The 19,004-nt window shown below is 36.2% G+C and overlaps 1 protein-coding gene across 1 annotated transcript in view; it reads right to left on the bottom strand.

Moving 5' to 3' along the window:
* Positions 1-1,438: 1,438 nt before the first annotated feature.
* PAPOLG (poly(A) polymerase gamma) overlaps positions 1,439-19,004 on the bottom strand; it is a 43,813-nt gene continuing 26,247 nt past the window's right edge. The window contains exons 9-22 of the mRNA XM_084901080.1: positions 15,804-15,942; positions 14,898-14,970; positions 13,735-13,855; positions 13,277-13,361; positions 12,834-12,887; positions 10,023-10,142; positions 8,973-9,082; positions 6,795-6,916; positions 6,397-6,569; positions 5,915-6,003; positions 5,617-5,834; positions 5,030-5,095; positions 4,788-4,844; positions 1,439-2,858 (exon numbers count right to left, since the gene is read on the bottom strand). Coding sequence (XP_084757206.1) covers positions 2,760-2,858; positions 4,788-4,844; positions 5,030-5,095; positions 5,617-5,834; positions 5,915-6,003; positions 6,397-6,569; positions 6,795-6,916; positions 8,973-9,082; positions 10,023-10,142; positions 12,834-12,887; positions 13,277-13,361; positions 13,735-13,855; positions 14,898-14,970; positions 15,804-15,942 — 1,526 coding nt within the window. The 3' untranslated portion in view covers positions 1,439-2,759. The remainder of the gene's footprint in view (positions 2,859-4,787; positions 4,845-5,029; positions 5,096-5,616; positions 5,835-5,914; positions 6,004-6,396; positions 6,570-6,794; positions 6,917-8,972; positions 9,083-10,022; positions 10,143-12,833; positions 12,888-13,276; positions 13,362-13,734; positions 13,856-14,897; positions 14,971-15,803; positions 15,943-19,004) is intronic.

Genomic DNA, 19,004 nt, shown 5'->3' with positions numbered 1-19,004 from the left:
AGGAAAAAGTCACATAAGTTAAAGAAGCACAGAGTCCAAAGCAAGAAGAAACCAAGGAGTCCAAACCCAGACACATACTTAAAATGCTAAAAACTAAAGAAAGAGAATCTTATAGGCAATAAAAGAAAAACAATTTGGTGCCTACAAAGGAATTCTCAAAAAGCTGTCAGCTGATTTCTCAAGAGAAGCTATAGACCATAATGGAATGGCATAAAATATTTAAGGTAACAAAAAGCATGGATATAAAACCAAGACTACTCTATCTAGCAAGGCTATTATTAAAAATAGATGGTGAAGGAGCATCCCAGAACAAAAAGAAAGGCAAAAGGAGTTTGTCATCACCAAATTAGCATTGCAGAAAATGATAAAGGGACTGCTGTAATAACAACAGAGAAACGCATGCATAAAGAAAAGGGCAATAAATAAGTATCTATCCCATAATAATCTTAAATGTAAATGGATTAAATGTTCCAATTAGAAGACTTCGGTAGCTGAATGGATAAGAAAACAAGATCCATATATATGCTGTTTACAAGTGACCCACATCAGAACAAAAGACTCACACAGGATGAAAGTGAAAAAAAAAAAAAAATGAAAGGAGAAAAAATTTTTTCATGCAAATGGAAACGAAAGAAAGTAGGGGTAGCAATACTAATATGTGATAAAATAGATTTCAAAATGAAGGCCAAAATGAGAGATAATGAAGGTCACTACATAATACAATCCAACAAGAGGATACAACCCTGGTAAACATATATGCACCTAATATAGGAGCACCTAAATATATTACTAAAACTTTTGGAGGACTTTAAGGGAGATATTGATAGCAATACAGTCAGAGTAAGGGACTTTAACACCCCCACTGACTTCACTGGATAGATCTTTCAGACAAAAAAATCAACAAGGAAACAATGGCCATAAATGACACATTAGAATAGATGGTCTCAATTGACATTTGTAGAACATTTCACCCCCAAAGCTGCATAATATCCATTCTTCTCAAAAGTGAATAACAGAACAATTATGTTTTTCTTGATCTTCTTTACTTCTAAGAAGTTTTCCTTTGTACAAGTGAAACACTAGACTTTTCATTTCAGAGACACAAGGGTCAAGGTACAGCAGTGGGAGGAGAAGGATACTGTTCTTTAACCAGAATTCAGGTATTTCAATCAATGGTAAAGGGCTCACAAGAGAAAATGGACTATTACTCCATTGGCTAAAAGCTATCCCTTAAGTCCTATAAGATACACAACGAAGTATTTTCCCTGCATTATTCAAATGTACCATTTTGTGTTTTTCCTATTGGACCTACTGAATGTGGAGTGAAAGCTGAATAAGGTAATATATACCAGTCATTTTTGCTGTGTCATCTATACATTTTCACTTTAAGAAAAATCCAAGCATAATCCATATTTTAAAAATTAGACTAGAGAGACAATAAAGGTTTTAAAGTTTTCTCTTTGAAAAGATGGTATCTTACAGTACATACAAAAATACTCTGAAAATACATACGACTTCATTTACAAAACACTGAATCAACATATTACAAGAATTACATGGTTATGGATTTTAATAAACTGAGCATGCGTTCATGAAACTTAAAAAATATTACGAAATGCATTGAAAAAAGCAGTGTAAAAAAAACCAACTCATATAATTAAATAAAATTTACAAAGATCCTGAGCCAATTAATGGTTGGTAACAATGTTATTCAAAAATGCCTTTAGGTCCCAATAAAATCCACTGCTTATTTCTGCATGCCTAGTCTGTGAAGAAAATATGTGAAGTTGTGGGGTGATAGTCAGAAATTATCATGCCAATTTAAATTTACACTCAAAAATACAAGTTTGCCATACTTAAAGGTATCTGGTTGTTAATGCTGGAATGAGTTGCTACTCAGTAAAAAATACCAGCCAGCTAACAAGAATGGCATGAGATATGATATGTAACAATTTCACCATTTATATACTGATTTTTAGTATCCTGGTTCTATTTTGATAAAGATGCATTTTGAAGGCCTCCATGGGAGGCAAAATATAGAAAATTTATGTAATCACTAGACTAATCCTCCCTGGTAGCTACACACACACACACACACACACACACACACACACACACACAATTTTTTTTTTTTTAAATATTCCATGTGCCAATCTGGAAAAAAATAATTTAAATCAATAGAATTCATTAGGTACATCTACACAAATGAGGAAAGCAGAAAAGATACCTCACATTCATTTACCTCATGTTTCACAAAGTGGTTTCAATGCTAAAGTAAATGTGTTAACATTTGGAAAATTACAAGACAATTTTTTTTTGTTTTCAACTTTTTCAATTTTATACAATGATTATAACATAAGACCAAAAAAAGAAGGAAAAAAAAAGGGAGAAAAAAAAAAGGGGGGGGGGGTGTCAGGACTTGTTTTATCAGTGTCCAAAGAGCCAAGAACTGGTTCCCATAATAGAGAATTAAGCATCAAAAGTTAAGGCAGTAAAACCTCCAACACAAAGCCACAATATTATAGATGACAATTTGACAGCACGTGATCCTCAGAGAAGTGTATGTAGCAATCAATGAGAGGATGCTACAGCATCTGCAGATCAAAGTGTGAGAGTTCAAAAACCACTTGAAGGTTGTCAGATTGATGACTATAACTTTCACCTTATTTTATATATGACAGCCACTTCTATTTTTAAAAAAGTGGCTGCATCTGTGTCACTAATGATTGCATATTCACCTAAATAAGGAGGCACTGCTTTTACCGATTAAGAGTTAGTCGAATAGAATTTTTGATGACTCGAATGTTATTTGCTGGAACTGGAGATGATGAATCTGGTAGTTCTTTACTAGGCAGTCTCTATAGAAGGAAACAGAAACAAAGAAGGGAAAGCAAATGTAAGGCCAAACCAGTAAATCAGTCATAACTGAGTTTTTTCCAAATCCTTAATCTCCTAAACACTCAAGTCTGTGTTGAATATTTTATCCCAATGTTCACAGCATTTCTTGTTTGGGAGACTTTTTTAAAAAAAATATATTTTATTGATTTTTTACAGAGAGGAAGAGAGAGGGATATAGAGTTAGAAACATCGATGAGAGAGAATCATCGATCAGCTGCCTCTTGCACGCCCCCTACTGGGGACGTGCCCACAACCCAGGCACATGCCCTTGACCGGAATAGAACCCGGGACTTTTTAGTCCGCAGACGGATGCTCTATCCATTGAGCCAAACCCTTTTCGGCTGGAAGACTTTTTTTTTTTTTTAAACAGTAAGAGATGAAAAGCAGAGGGATAAGAAGGATAAAAGTGCAGTGTTATGTGTAGGAAAGAGGACTTTGTTAAATCAATCACTACTTTTAGACTGAGAAATACATATAGAACATAGTCCTCCCCAAGGTCAGGCAATGGTACAGAAAAATAAGAAGAGCGTGGTCACTAAATAGGAAACTCTTGGGGTGTGAGGTGTAAAAATTAGATACATGGTTACATCCCTCAATTGGTTTCTGTAACACTGTTCAAAGTTTTCAGGACAACTGACTTTGTAGTCAGGCAAGGTAACTTCAGTGATGGTGAAATTCAGGGACATGTATATCAGGGATTTTCAAAATACTACAGATTAGTAAATAATGAAGGCAAAGTCTAAGAAATTGAGAAATGAAGACATCCAAAATACAGACACTTGTGTAATGGAAACAGTATGTTAGCTTCATGTCAAAGATGATTGCAAGAGTTAAATTTTCTTTCATGTTACCTTGGCTCAACAAATATCCAATATCTACATCCATTCAAAATAACACGAACAATTTCAAGCATATTTATAAATTGAAAATAGGACAATGAAGGCTTAGATGCCACAGCTAAGACTCAGACATTTTGCCACATTTGTTTGGTTTATGGTCTTACCCTTTGTACATGGAATATTTTAAAGCAAAACCCAGACATGTCATTTCATGCTTTCATACTTTAATATCAATTTCAAAGCTTTTTCTTCCATTTATCACACCCACATTTTTTGTAACCCACTCTTATGTTAAAAGCAATTTTATAAATTCTACAACTAATATAAAATATGAGGATATTTTCTATTTTGCTTTACAACCTAGTAGGGTGATAGTTGACTGATAAGAAACACTATATTCTTTAGTGGGGGAATTGTGCGTGTAAAAATTCTGTGTTCACTATAAACTCTCAGAGAAAGACTATCTCTGATTTACACAAGGCTGACTTTTGAGGACCTCCTTATCAGTTTGCCATGCTTACTAATACTACATTATTAGTTTCAAATGATAATGCTTTAAAAAATAAATTTTTAAAATGAGGTTTAGGGGTCTTTAGCTCATGTTTTAAGTACTTAGTATGTACATAGGTACATTTGATTCCTTCAAAATATTAATAAATATGGCTCCTAACTATCAAACCTAAATTTTGACAGTAATCAATGGTGCATTACAAAAGACATATTATCAAGTATTGGTAAGAAATTACTATGCTGGGCACTAAACTATTTCTTTAAAGGTAAGTAAAAAACAAAGGTTGAACATAATATGAATAAACTATGAAGTCTTAAACTACTTCGTCTTTTCTAGACTTCTGAGGTACATATATTTAGGATCATATACCTTGTTTGCTATTACCACTCCCAACTATACTGCTGGTCTTTAAGGATAGGAACAAAATTTTATTACCTTTTCCCTTTACCCAGTGCTAGGCTCTTAATAAGCTTTTTGTACCTATTTATCAACTATGCATTTTAACCAATTTATATTACCTAACAATAAGACTGTTTTACCTTTTTGCGTGAAGTATCAATAGTTGGAATAGGCATACATTCTCTCCCAATGGCATCCTAAACAAAAAGAAGAATTATATATAAGTGTAAGCTTTCTCTCCCATATACAAATGCTTATTTCTACATGAAGTAAAATATAACAATACTCTACAGATAGATCTGACCCACTTTCAAATATAGTACTTTTCCTAATACATGCCTTATTAAAAGTATTTTGAAGCACATCATTACAATATACTTACCACTGATTTTCTTTTTCTGTTTTCAGCAGCACGCGATTCCTGAAACTTTGATTCAAGTCGAAGAAACTAAAATATAAACATTAAAATGATTGCTATTACCTACACAAATATACAAAAACCTATATAAACCAGGAAACTAGTGATTAGGCTATCATCAAAACTATTTACAAACAATATAAGAATTTATATTAGCTCAAATTCAACCAACTACCCTTAATTTCTAGTTTGAGTGATCTTTTGGTTATCACAATTCTGTTTATAACAAATAAAATAGTTTTACCACCCTCTACTGGAGGCAGAGGAGATCAACATTATAACACACAATAAATATGACTGTTTAGTTACCAATAATGACTTCTGTGGAAGTCAAGAAGAAACTTATATTAATCATTTAAGTTTTCAGATACATTAATAATTTGAATTTAGGATGAACAATTAGAATTCTTCCTTTAGGATGAGGGTAAATAGTCAAATCATACTAGAACACTAAGATAGCTATGGAGAATTATAAATTTCTTTAGTACTCTCTTAAAAGTTAATTTTTTAAAAAATCAACTACTGAATCACCACTAAAGTTGCAACTTTACCTTTTCTATATCTTTTATTCTCTTTGAAGACATATCTATAGATGGGGAATGGGACCTTTTGGGCACATTTTTAGTTATATTTGCCATCCCATTTAGAAGTAGTTGTCCCTGGATAGGGTTGTGGGGTGTTGTGGTCCTAGGAATAACATTTCGTCCTACTACAGTAGGAATGGTGCACACAGCTGGGGGTGAAACAGCTTTTACTACAGAGTCAACTTCTGTAAAGGAAAAAAGAAAGACTATAGTAATTAAATAAATATGTAGTAGAATCATTACTAGCAAAAGTGTAGATACCTACTTGCACCAATGACTGGAATAGATAGTCCTTGAGCTGGCGGAACATTCAATGGCTTTTCCACAATTACAGCAGCAGGTTCAGTGTTATTCCTATTAACAGTGTTAAATTAACATCACTAAATGACTAAAATTTTACTTACTTAAAACACTTTTAACATTTTAGGATAACTTCTTTCAAGTACTCCTATTTTAATATTTCATTGAGGAGAGAAAAGGGGAGGAAAAGGCAGATGACCCAATGAGAATTAAGAGAAAAAATTTCAACAAAAAAAGTGCATTTCTGTGTACTAACCTAGTCCCAAATATTTATAAACCAACAGCATGTTCCATAAGATCATCAAAAACTCTCCAGTATTTCTAAACAAACTTACTGGTAAAAATAAAATAATTTAACAATTTTAGAAGTATTTAGAAAAGGTATAGAAAAGTTTACATTATCCTCAAATAAACTGAAGACTGAAAGGACAATTTTGAAATACAGACCTTTCTGTTTCTCTTGAAGGAGAAATATCAGGCTTGGAAGGTTTGTTTGTAGACACTGGGGAATTAAAAGGTGTTCCATTATCAGTGTCTCTAGAGCTATCCAAACAATTGCTATCCAGAGATGATCTTTTGGATTGAGGTCCACTTGAACGATTGACATCAGAAAGACTTTGCTGAAAGGGGGGAAAGTTTTTAGTATTTCAAAAAGCAAATGAGACAACTTTTCAATTCTGAAATACATATAAAGCAAAATATCTTTAGTGATTAATGAAAGTGAGATTTTGGTCTTAGATTGAATTGTCTATATTGCCCCTCATTCTTTTCAATAGGTTTCAAAGCTGTGAGAATGAAAATTTAGTCCCTGGAATCATATTGGAGAATTAAGATTGCAAACTCACCTTTTTCTTCTTTTGAAGGATCTCTGCTGGAAGATAGTGATGAAGTTGTTTTTTTTTAACATGAGTTGCTTCAATTTTCATTCCCTCCTTTAGCATGTTTATATTGTTTGCCTGTCTGTACACTGTAACAATGTTAATAGGTTAAATAAAAACTTCTGAACCAAGAACTGTTTACTTTTTCTGAAATGCATACTACTCATCACTACACAAACAAACCCTTTTACAGAACAAATATTTCTAAAACCTTTTCACCAAGTCATAGTCTAAATCAAATACTAACCGATTTTCTCATGTCCAACTTCTAAGACTTTCTCCAAATCAAATCTCATTAACAATATATGAAAAAAAGATTTTATTCAAATCTTGTTTTCTGCTATCTTCCCAAGAGGAAATCTCTTCTTTAAATTACTGCAAAGTCTAAGCTAATCCTTATACCAAATATCCAAGATGCAATCTAAGCTCTCCCCCTCCAGGAATCTTCTTTTACTACGCCAATTATGGAATGTCAGAAACTATCTAGAAGTACATCCTTATTATACAGGTGGGAAATGAGGCTGGACAGCCCTGCATCTTGCTGGGATCAGAATACACACAACCCTAGATTCCTAGTGCTTTTCATACCTTATAAGAAAACCAGTTTTATTAGCTACTGCATAAATGATGTAATGTATACTAGCTGTGATTACCCAATCCTATATAATAAAAGTGTAGTATGCAAACTGTCCCCATCCACAGGGAGTTCTTCCAGGAGTTTGACACGAGGGCGGGGATAGCCGGGGGAAGGGAGGGAATACCCGGCCCACCACTGCCAGCTGCTTAGGGACCCTTACCAGTGCAAATTTCATGCACTGGGCCTCTAGTTACATTATAAACTTTCTGAAGACAAGGATGGAAGGCTTCTATTGCATGGTAACTACTGTGAAATATGGTAAATCATTTAATCTCTTAGGGTTTCAGTATCTCTACCTATAGAACATTTTATAAATTTATACTACACTTGATCTTAGCCAAAAGGCCGAGAAGCGATACATTTTATAAATTTATAATAACCTCTTCATTTTTGAAAATTGAGCTCAAATTAGAATGGAAAAATTTATATCTGTTTTCATTCCAGATGGCTGATAAAAGAATCACCAGAAGTGCTTTTCAACTTGCAGATTCTCTGGCTCCATTCCCAGAGTGTGATTCAGTAGTACTAAGGTCATATAAGGAATGTGCACTTTCATGATAAATGTGAGGGCTAGTTCTAAAGAATTTGGAAATCTCAGAAGAGTCAAATCAAGGATATTGATAGTATGAATGTACAGTATTCCAGATTAAGACAACTCCAAATTTATAATAGATATATTAAGATACTCTAGAGAGGTGTTATTAGGGAGCTAAATGTGAAAGAAACTCTTGAATAATTGTGAAATGTTTAGCAAGCCTGTACTGACTGATATTTCATGTAAAAAAAAAAGAGTCATTTTTATGACTGTGATTACAAGCCCTGGCTGTGCACACTAAGAATCACTTGTAGAGTTTTTTAAATCTTCTTTCTGTTTTAAAACAGATGATACATTCACATGTTACAAAATTCAAAGGATTCAAAGGTATTCAATAAAATCTCCTCATCCCTATCCCCTAAACATACCTAGAAGCAACCAGTTCTGTCAGTTTTCTTTTTTAAAAGTATATATCCTTCTAGAAATATTCTATTTCTAAGCAAGCATGCTTATATTCTTTACTTATATAAAAAGTAGTGCACTAAACACACTGTTCTGCAATTTCCCCTCCTACTGAATATGTCATGGAAATTGTTTCAACATGACTTCACTTTAATAGCATACCGTATTTTCCAGGGTATAAGACAACCTGGCGTATAAGATGACCCCCTAATTTTACAGTTAAAACATAGGTTGAGGCCTATATTCGTTGTATAAGACCACTTCCGAGGCAACACCAGTTTTTTTTTTAATAGACCGCCTCTCTGACTCTGGCCAATCTGAGCAGGCTTTTTACTAGAACACAGTGTTGTCTGATACGCCGGAAAATACGGTAGATTTTCATAAATTAGATGTATCATATTCACTTAACCAACTGTAGAACTTTAAAAATTCAGTCAGCCAGATTCTAGGCAGATAATACTGCATTAGAGCCAAGGTTGAGAACCATAGCTCTATGATGATAAAGTCTTACCTGTATCAGTAAATGACTGTATATCATATGTCAAGTCTATGTTAACACTTTCTGCATTCTCTACTCTCCGAAAAATTATTCCAAGGAACCACATTGATACGTAATTATTGCTGTAAGAAAATTTTTTAAAATTTCCATTAATTCTTTACACTTTTATAGATGCTATTTGGTAATTTAAAAACTTGGGTTTTTATGAAAGTACTAGAGGCCCAGCGCAAGATTAAATCGTGCGCAGTTAGGGTGCCTAGGCCTAGCTGCAATCAGGGACATGTCCGCTACCCAGCACTGCTCCTCCACCTCCGTGGCCCCCGCCCCGCAAGTTCCTCATCCTCAGCCACCCATGCCCCATGACAAGCCTCCACCTCAGCCGCCCCATGAAGCTCCATGCTGGCAGCCCCTACCCTGTGAGGCTCCTCGGACTCACCGCGCCGTGACCGCAACGCTTCTCCCCCTCAGCCATCCCATGAGGCTCCACGCTCACACAGTCCCTGCCCTGCGACACCCTTCTGCCTCAGCCACCCGCCCCACAAGGCTCTCAGCCTCTGCAGCCCTGCCCTGCCACGCCGAGAGCCGGACAGCTCCCTCCTCCCACCTCCAAGCCATGGGCGACTGGGAGCCCACAGCTCCTGCTCCCTCAACTCCCTAGCCTGCTGTTTGGTTGTCCATCACGTTGTTTCGGTTGTGATGGCATCTGGCTTTTTATATATTAGGATTAAGATAAATAAAAATTTCAATGGTCTGGCCAAATTCTTAAAACTGACACTAAGAATATTGGTAAATTACACTATTTTGTTAAAAGAAGGATTAAATGGCTTTGAAAATGACTTACTGAATATATATTTAAAGATGCCCCAAATATAGGGATGGAGATTTTGGTGGGGTCTATGGGCTAACAACATAGCATGTACTTTGTTTTAATGCATGACTACTCAAATACATAATGTATCACCCCCCCAGCAATGCCTGTTAAACAACAGTTTCACAACTGATCTTAAACAATGCATATGTCAAATATTATTTAAGAAATATATTATTAAAAAAATAACTCACTCTTTATAATGTTCCTTATTTCCTGGGAATGACTGGGGATTTACATGGGCAAGAGTAATAAATTCATTCCTTTCCAAGTTTCCAACAAGCACACGAATTTTTGATTCTACTAATCCAACCCTAAAATAAAAGACAATATTTTTCCATATTAAATTTGGAAACTATATCCAAGTAAACAAAACAGCACTCTCAGCTATGATGCTTTACATATTCATTTAAGAAATTCAGTCCAATACATTAGTTACTCTTTAAAATACTATTCAAGTAAAAATGACAAGTTACTTAATCAATTTCTTGCCCCCCTCCCCGCTTTGCATTCCTGATCTAAAATACTGACATGTAAAGACCATAAAATAGTTTTGATTTGAGCATATTTGTTTCTAAATCTTTTTCCACTTTCAAATTTTATGTCTAAACTAGAGGCCCAGTGCACAAATTTGTGCATGGGTGAGGTCGGCCAGCCCGGCCCCAATTGGGGCAGATTGGGGCTAGACCTGTGGGGAGGAGAAAGCGGGAGGTTGGCTGGCTGGCCCACCCCAATTGGGGCCCAATTAGAGCCTGGCTGGCTGGGGGCTGCAGGCGATTAACCGGTGGGCCCTGCCCCTAATTGGGGTTAGGGGGCTGATTGGGGGCGGGGCCGGCTATAGGGAGGGGACTGTGGGCCTGCTATCCCTGCCACCAAATGAGGGTGGGGTGCTGATCAGGTGCCAGCAGCCTGGGGGAGGGGCCACTGGTGGTTGGCCAATGGGCCCTGCCCCCGAACAGGGTGGGGGACCCACTTGGGGTGGGGCCTGGCAGGGGGAAGGGCTGCAGGAGGTCGACCATCTGGCCCCACCCCTATTGGGGTGAAGGGGGGTGATCAGGGGCAGAACTGACAGGGGAGAGGGACTGTGGGCACATCAAGGTGGTGGGGGCACGTCAGGGGCAGGGTTGGCCAGGGGGAGGGGCTGCAGGAGGTTGGCCTGCTGGCCCCCAGGGTGGGGGGGGGGGGGTGGCGATCAGGGGTGGGGCTGGACAGGGGGAGGGGCTGCGGGCCAATCAGCGTGGAGGGGTTCATAGGGGACAAGGCTGGCTGGGGGGAGGGGCTGTGAGAGGTTGGCCGGTTGGCCCCACCCCCTGATTGGGCCAATTCTATGACCACAGTGGGCATCACAACAACTGGTCATTCCAGCTTCTAGGTGCTGGCTTTATATATATAGATATATAGATATATAGATATATAGATATATATAGATATATATAGATATATAGATATATTGTAGATATAGATATAGACTCTAAGGCTAATCTCAGATCAGAGGAAAGGGGGTACAGGGGAGAATGGGAAAAGGTTAACCAAATAACTTATATGAATACTAGAGGCCTGGTGCACAATATTTGTGCACTGGGGGATTGAGGGTGGGCATCCCTCAGCCTGGGACCTATCGGGGGATGTCCACCTGGCAATTGTGGACATCCCCCAAGGGGTCCTTAGTGCTGCCACAGAGGTGGGAGAGACTCCCACAATGCTGCTGCACCCACCAGCCATGAGCTCGTCTCCTGGCTGAGCAGCGAGCGCATAGACACCAGGGGGTAGCTCCTACGCTGAGTGTCTGCCCCCTGGTGGTCAGTGCACGTCATAGTGACCAGTTGTTCCCCTGTTTGATCGATTTGCATATTAGCCTTTTATTACACAAGCTATGCATAGCCCATGGACACAGACAATAAGGTGGTGAAGACCTGGGGTTGGGCAGGATCTTGGTGGAGGACAGAAAAGGGAGGAATTAAGAGAGGGAATACCTGTAATATTATACTTTTTCATCAATAAAGATATATTTCTTTAAAAAGGGTAAGATATGTTTAAATAATGTGACTCAAAAAGCTAGTAATTAGCCCTTAACTTATGAAATACACATATAATACTCTTTCACTAATATTTTTTTTAAAAGGCTAAGATTTTCACAGAATTGATACTAGATACTGCATTTTAAAATTCACTAAAATCAGAACAGATACTCCGAAAATTACCAGTTTCATCAGACTTCTGCAACTTTCTATCTCACTTAAGAAATGTGACTGCTGCCGAAACCAGTTTGGCTCAGTGGATAGAGCGTAGGTCTGCAGACTGAAAGGTCCCGGGTTTAATTCTGGTCAAGGGCATGTACCTTGGTTGCAGGCACATCCCCGGTGGGGGGTGTGCAAGAGGCAGCTGGTCGATGTTTCTCTCTCATAGACGTTTCTAGCTCTCTATCCCTCTCCCTTCCTCTCTGTAAAAAATCAATAAAATATATTTAAAATAAATAAATAAGTAAATAAATAAATAAAAAGAAAAATAAATAAAAAGCACGTTCCTCATTCTTTAAAAAAAAAGAAAAAAAAAGAAATGTGACTGCTGTCAGCTATCATATTAATTTAATGATTTTAAGAATTAGAAAGACCAGCTACAAGAATACTTTTATATTTTTTTAAACACTAGAAAAAGCTTACACATTATAACTGTGTGTGCTCCAACAGTAGGCATATAAAATACTGAATTATTCCTCAAGGTAATCTAAATGAGAGATTGGCAAACTTTCTCTATAAAAGGCCAGATAAAAATTTTAGCCTTTGTGCTCCATTGTTTCTGTTGCAAATGTTCAACTCTGCCTTGTAGAAGGAAAGCAGCCATAGACAATATATAAATCAGTGGTTGATGCTCCATGGTCATGTACAACAATCATTAATAAGATTTAAAAATTTTGAAAATAGAGAAAGTGTTTATGGTGATAACATATTTATATGGTGCTTTATCATTTATAACAGTAAGTAGAGAACTTGAAATATAAGTCTTACCACTCGAGATGGTTTTCTTCTGTTGATGCACTGGCAGTCAATACTATATAATGTCTATGAAGAATTTTCAGCAACAATCAGGGGAATAAAAAAAACCATAAACATTGTTAGTAGCTGCTTTTCCATCTTACTTTTTCTTCTCCCAATGAACAAAAGAGCTAATGCACGCACACAGTTTATGAAAACCAAAATATACTTTAATTTTCACAAAATTAATTCCAGACATTGCAATGAAAAAAACAATTCACTACAAACAAAAAGCCACTAACACTGGGTTACATACTATACTACTACAATATAGAAACATCACTCAGGAGTTCTGGTAACCTATTCTCTTTCATTTGAAATATATGTGACAAGTGTAACCTATCATTTATTAACTTTGTAATAAGTTTAATGTTCTTCTTTATATACATACACACAAAATGAAAAATTTCAAATACCTATACTTTTGAAAAAAATTTGGTGGCTCAAGTAGTTTGGACCAATCTGATTTCCCTTGAAGAATTTCACCTGTGACTGAAAGACCTAAGTTGAGAGAGAAAAAGAGAGAGAGAGAGAGAAAATTTTAATGACTATCATATTATCACCTTCTGCACTATTGTATTATCCACTCCCAAACCTCTAATCCCACCAAATTGAGTTAAAAAAAAAAAAAAAAAAAAAAAAAGGTAACTTTATTATGTTCTTTCTCAGAGCACAAAAGACAACTTCAACCAGATTAGGCTGATTCCATTTCTGGCCTTAATATATTTTGGAAAACCAACTATTGAAAAAATAAATACACATTTGAAAGAATTTTAAGAAATAACAGGCACAAGTAATTGCAAAATAGAATAAAATTGTTGTCAACCAAAACCTTATGGGAATATCTAAAGGGCAATAGGGCCAATAGGTTTACCTTGTTTAAATTCTTCTATCATTACTGTTCGAGTTGATGTGGACACATTGTACGTAGAATTCTGTTGTGGGTAGGCAGGGGTGATTATGGGCATGAGATGATACCTATCTGATGGATTTACCTGTGAAATTAGAAGCAGAATAATTGATCTATTCTCCTATTTCAGTTGTCCTCATTTCATTTCCCCAAAAGTCTGAAGAATATGAAATATAAATTTAATACTACATTTCCTCAATTCTAAAAGTACATTTCCCCTCCCCAACTACATTTATTTCTGAAGTCAGATGTGACTGACAGTCAATGGAAACTCTACAGTAGAAGTTTATTTTTCCCCCTGAAAAGCTGTTAAATTGATGGTGAACCATATAAACAATAGTCTCTTAGGACCAGGGAAATACAGTATCATAGCTGCAAATAAGCATTGTCTGGTCCAATGGTTCTCAATCTTCTTTCTGCACCTATTTAATGGGTGACTTCCCCTATGTTACTCAGAGAAATGAGCAATTATTCTAAAAGCAAATTAAAATGCAAGGTGAGACTTATGCTATTTTGGAACCATGAATCTGCTTTTTAAATTGTACTGCAAAGCAAATTTTTTACATATATGCTTCAGTACTGTATTAGAAATTATCTGGCTGGGACCGGTTTGGCTCAGTGGATAGAGCATTGGCCTGCGGACTGAAAGGTCCCGAGTTAGATTCCAGTCAAGGGCATGTACCTTGTTTGCAGGCACATCCCCAGTGGGGGGTGTGCAAGAGGCAGCTGGTCGATATTTCTCTCTCATCGACGTTTCTAACTCTCTGTCCCTCTCAATTCCTCTCTGTGTAAAATCAATATATTATTTTTGATAATATATTAGAAAATATATTAAAAAAAAGAAAAAAAAATTATCTGTAAGACAGTTTTAAAAGTAGATTATGACATTTTGGCTGATATAACCACTCCCATAGTCCCATGTTATGTAAAATCATAGTTATGATTTTTAATGACATAACATTTGGAAAAACACATCATCTGCATAAAAAAATACAGCAAAGGAAGGGAAGGGACTATAGTTACATTAGAAAGAAGATGAGCAGGCACAAGAATTATCTTTAGATTATAATTTGGAGAACTGTCCTTTTCATAAAAGACTTAATGAAATTCTATAATAAGTCACTTACTCGAGGATCCCAAACAGGCAAATTCAAATTGCTTTCTTCCGGTTGCTTTAGCAGCACAGGATTTGGCCATTCCCTAACATGATAAGACAGATTAGCTCACATAGGGCCTTGCCTCGGCAACCATATAAAATATTAAGATCATTTAACTTTGTTCCAACTTTCATACAGCAAATGTTTTGGTTATTTGGCATTTTAAAAAAATTGAAAATAGCTGCTCATTTTAAAGCAGTGTTCTTGAAATGTTTTGTCCATTAGCTGTATCTAATTTAAATCTGAATGTTTCCTTTCCTTCTCATTTACTTTCAAGGATTAACTCTGACAACACCAACAGTTAATATTCACTGAAAATACTCCTACGTAACAATCCCATGCAGCAGCTATGATTATAATATCTATTTTACATGAGATCTTAAATGACCTCGAAATAATTAGTAATTGGCTTGTATTGTGACCACTCTTTCAAGCTAAAGATGCACATTACAGACCCCCAGAAAGTGACATCTGGTGTCCCATCACGGCCTTAAATTTGATGTTTTCAAATTAAAAAAAAAAAAGGAAAAAAAGAATGTAAGCTCTGGCCAGTGTTACTAAATGGTTAGAGCATTGGCCCATACACCCAAGAGGTCTCGGGTTCCATTCCTGGTCAAGGGCCCATACCTGGGTTGCAGGTTCAGTCCCCAGCTATGATGTTTCTCTCTCCCCCATTCCTCTTCCCTCCCCTTCCACTCTATCTAAATCAATGGAAAAATATCCTCGGGTGAGGATTAACCAAAATATATAAATAAAAAGGGAATGTTAAGACAATAATAAAAAAAAAAATCTAGACATAGCTCTTAAATTTCCAAACAAATTTCCAAATAGGCAGAGGTTAGTAAATAAGTGAAAATTTTTTTCTTGGATACTTACCACTTGGAAAACACTAAAAAGAACTTATGAACTAAAGTAGAAGCTGCTGCATTTGGATATAATTGGCAAGTTCTTGCAACTAACATTGCCCAAGAGACACCACCAAGGAATCCCAGCATGTTGGAATAAATACCACGTCCTATAAAATTAATATATTTGTTAATTATTGTTAGGACCTACTATCCATGTCATTCAACTGTAAAGAAAAGGATTACTTCCTTCATAAGACTGTTGCTTAGAACTCTCTCTCTATAGAAACATTAAAATCTCACAGCTGATGTGGCTTAGTGGCTGAGCATCAACCCATGGACCAGGAGTTTGATTCCAGGTCAGGACACATGCCTGAAATGCAGACAGGATCCCCAGTAGGGGGCGTGCAGGAGGCAGCTGATGAATGATTGATTCTCTCTCATCATTGATGTTTTTCTCTCCCCCCATCTCTGATATCAATAAAAAATGTTTTTTAAAAAACACACTAACATCAATAAGTAGACCTTCAAGCTAGGCCTCAACTTATTGATAAACCATAACCTGCTCACCATAGCCACATAACTTTGCCCTCCAATACAGACACCTTATTCTCTGAGTTCTGACTGCCCAACTAGATTCCACTGGTATGATATTGGGATCTCCCACATTTCAATATTTACGGTTGAGAAAGAAATGAAAAAAGGCAAGATATCTGGAGAGTTCTATAAGTAGGGAAGAATAAACATTTCATTAGTAATCATATTCATGAGCATTTTAAAATCAAGTGTAAAGCTGGGGACTAACTTTAGTATTTTGCATAATTATTCTGCATAATTTGCATAACTTTAGAATTTTCCATAAAGCACATCACTGATATCACTCAATTCTTGTATGATATTTTCTATAGCAATCTATAAAAAAGCATTACTATATTTCAGAAAACTTTAGATACTTCCAATTATATTATTTTATATCCCATTAAGCAAGAGAAAAAATAGAAATTTTTTTATATATCAATTTCAGATATATTAAATGTGAAAGATATTCATCTAAGAATTAACAAAACATGGCATTTAATCTGTAAGGGAAGACAAATTACTTGTGATATCCTCTCAGTATAAATTACTTTATCCTGACTATACAAGGTAACTGAGCCAAAAGACAAATTCTACTTGCTTAAGGTTTTTTTTTTAGATATGCACTAGTATTATGGTAGCTACTAGTTATATTTGGCTATTTTTTTTTTGAAGGGGGATATAACAGCTTTTATTGAGACATCATTAACATACCTTATGAGTCATCCATTTAAAGTATAAAGTTCAATGGCTTTTAATATATTCTTTACCGAGTTGTGCAATCATCACTATAATCAATTCTAGAACATTTCTTCACCCTCAAAAGAAACCTTTAACATCATATTTCCTGTGCCCCCCAATCCTCCATAACTTAGGCAACCTATAATCTACTTTGTCTCTATAGATTTGCTGTTCTGGACATTTCATATAAGTGGAATTGTACAATATGTGGACTTTTACGACTAGCTTCTTTCATTCAACATAATGGTTTTAATGTTCATTTATGTTGTAATATATATCAATATACTTCATTCCTTTTTTATTGCCAAATAATACTCCACATTATGGGTATAGCACTTTTTGTTTACCTGTTCAGTTTATATATGGTTGCTTCTACTTTTTTACTATTATGAATAAAACTGCTATGAACTCTTGTGTATCAGTTTTTGTGTGGACATACCTTTTTACTTCTGTTAGGTGCTATTTAATCTTAAATTAAATACAATTTAAAATTTAGTTCCTCACACATTTCAAGGACTTGGTAGCTACATGGTTACTGTATTGGACAGCACAATACTACAGTGTTTTCCCGAAAATAAGACCTACTTACAGGTTTCCTTCTGAGTGAAATATAAGGCATCCCCCTCGAAAATAAGGCCCCCCCTAGGCTCTATCTCAGAATGCTATTGCTAAACATGAGAGATTTGGTCCACTGATTCTGAAAGAAATGGAGTCACAAGAAATTCACCAGGAAATTCAGGAATTGGATTGTTATGATGATGTTCCAGAAGATGACGACATGATTGTCACTGAATAAATGAGTAAATTCTTGATACTGTAGGATCCATAGTTTGTCTAGTATGTGTTGGCATCTACCGTACCGTATACAGGTAATAAATTTCCTTTATTTTCATTTAACAATATATGTGTACCGTATTCTTCTTCGTGGAAAAATAAGACATCCCCTGAAAATAAGAACTAGTGCATCTTTGGGAGCAAAAATTAATATAAGACACTGTCTTATTTTCGGGGAAACAGGGTAGGAAACATTTCCATCATCACAGATAGTTTTTATTGGAGAGCACTGTTTCAGACTGAAAAACTTGGTGCCTGAAGTGTAGCAGTTGAATGTAGTTACAGATAGTACAAATGTGCATGCAGCTCAGGACTGGGCCTTTTACTAACCATATCCTATACATTTAAACTAGTACAGTTCCAAGTTTTATTAGAAGGGTGTTATAGTGTAAAAACAAAAACAAGTTAAAACTGTCACTGTAGGCTTTTCATTTAATAAATTTACTGAACACTTACTATAAACTTTGTTGGTGATGGGGAGATAAAGATAAGTAAGGCAGTCCTAACCAGAGAGAGCTCAAAGATCAGTAAGGAGTTCATTCTTCAAGTCCTAACTTATTCTGACTGCCTGGCTGAAACCCAAGATGGAAAGTCAGGGGCTTTACAGTTTTCACCCATGGCAGAAAGAAGTAGAATTACACATTATAGCACCATAACTATTGCACCTGAAAAAGAAATAGCTTCCCCAAAACTTATTGGACCTCAATCGGTATCAATAGGCTTCAGAGTTTTCGTGTATGCTTCTATTATTAGCAACTGAAAATGATAATTTTGCCAGAATGGCTACATCAATAAATCAACAAACACTAAGTGGTGACAAGGATATAGAAAAAAGGGAACTGCCAAAACCGGTTTGGCTCAGTGGTAGAGTGTCGGTCTGCGGACTGAAGGGTCCCGGGTTCGATTCCGGCCAAGGGCATGTACATTGGTTGCGGGCATATCCCCGGCGGGGAGTGTGCAGGAGGCGGCTGGTCGATGTTTCTCTCTCATTGACGTTTCTGGCTCTCTATCTCTCTCCCTTCCTCTCTGTGAAAAATCAATAAAATATATTTAAAAAAAAAGGGGGGGGGGCAAAACTCTA

This window comes from Pipistrellus hanaki, assembly GCF_964339955.1.
Source record: "Pipistrellus hanaki genome assembly, chromosome: 12".
NCBI lineage: Eukaryota > Metazoa > Chordata > Mammalia > Chiroptera > Vespertilionidae > Pipistrellus > Pipistrellus hanaki.
This window is presented reverse-complemented; position numbering and strand designations above follow the sequence as displayed.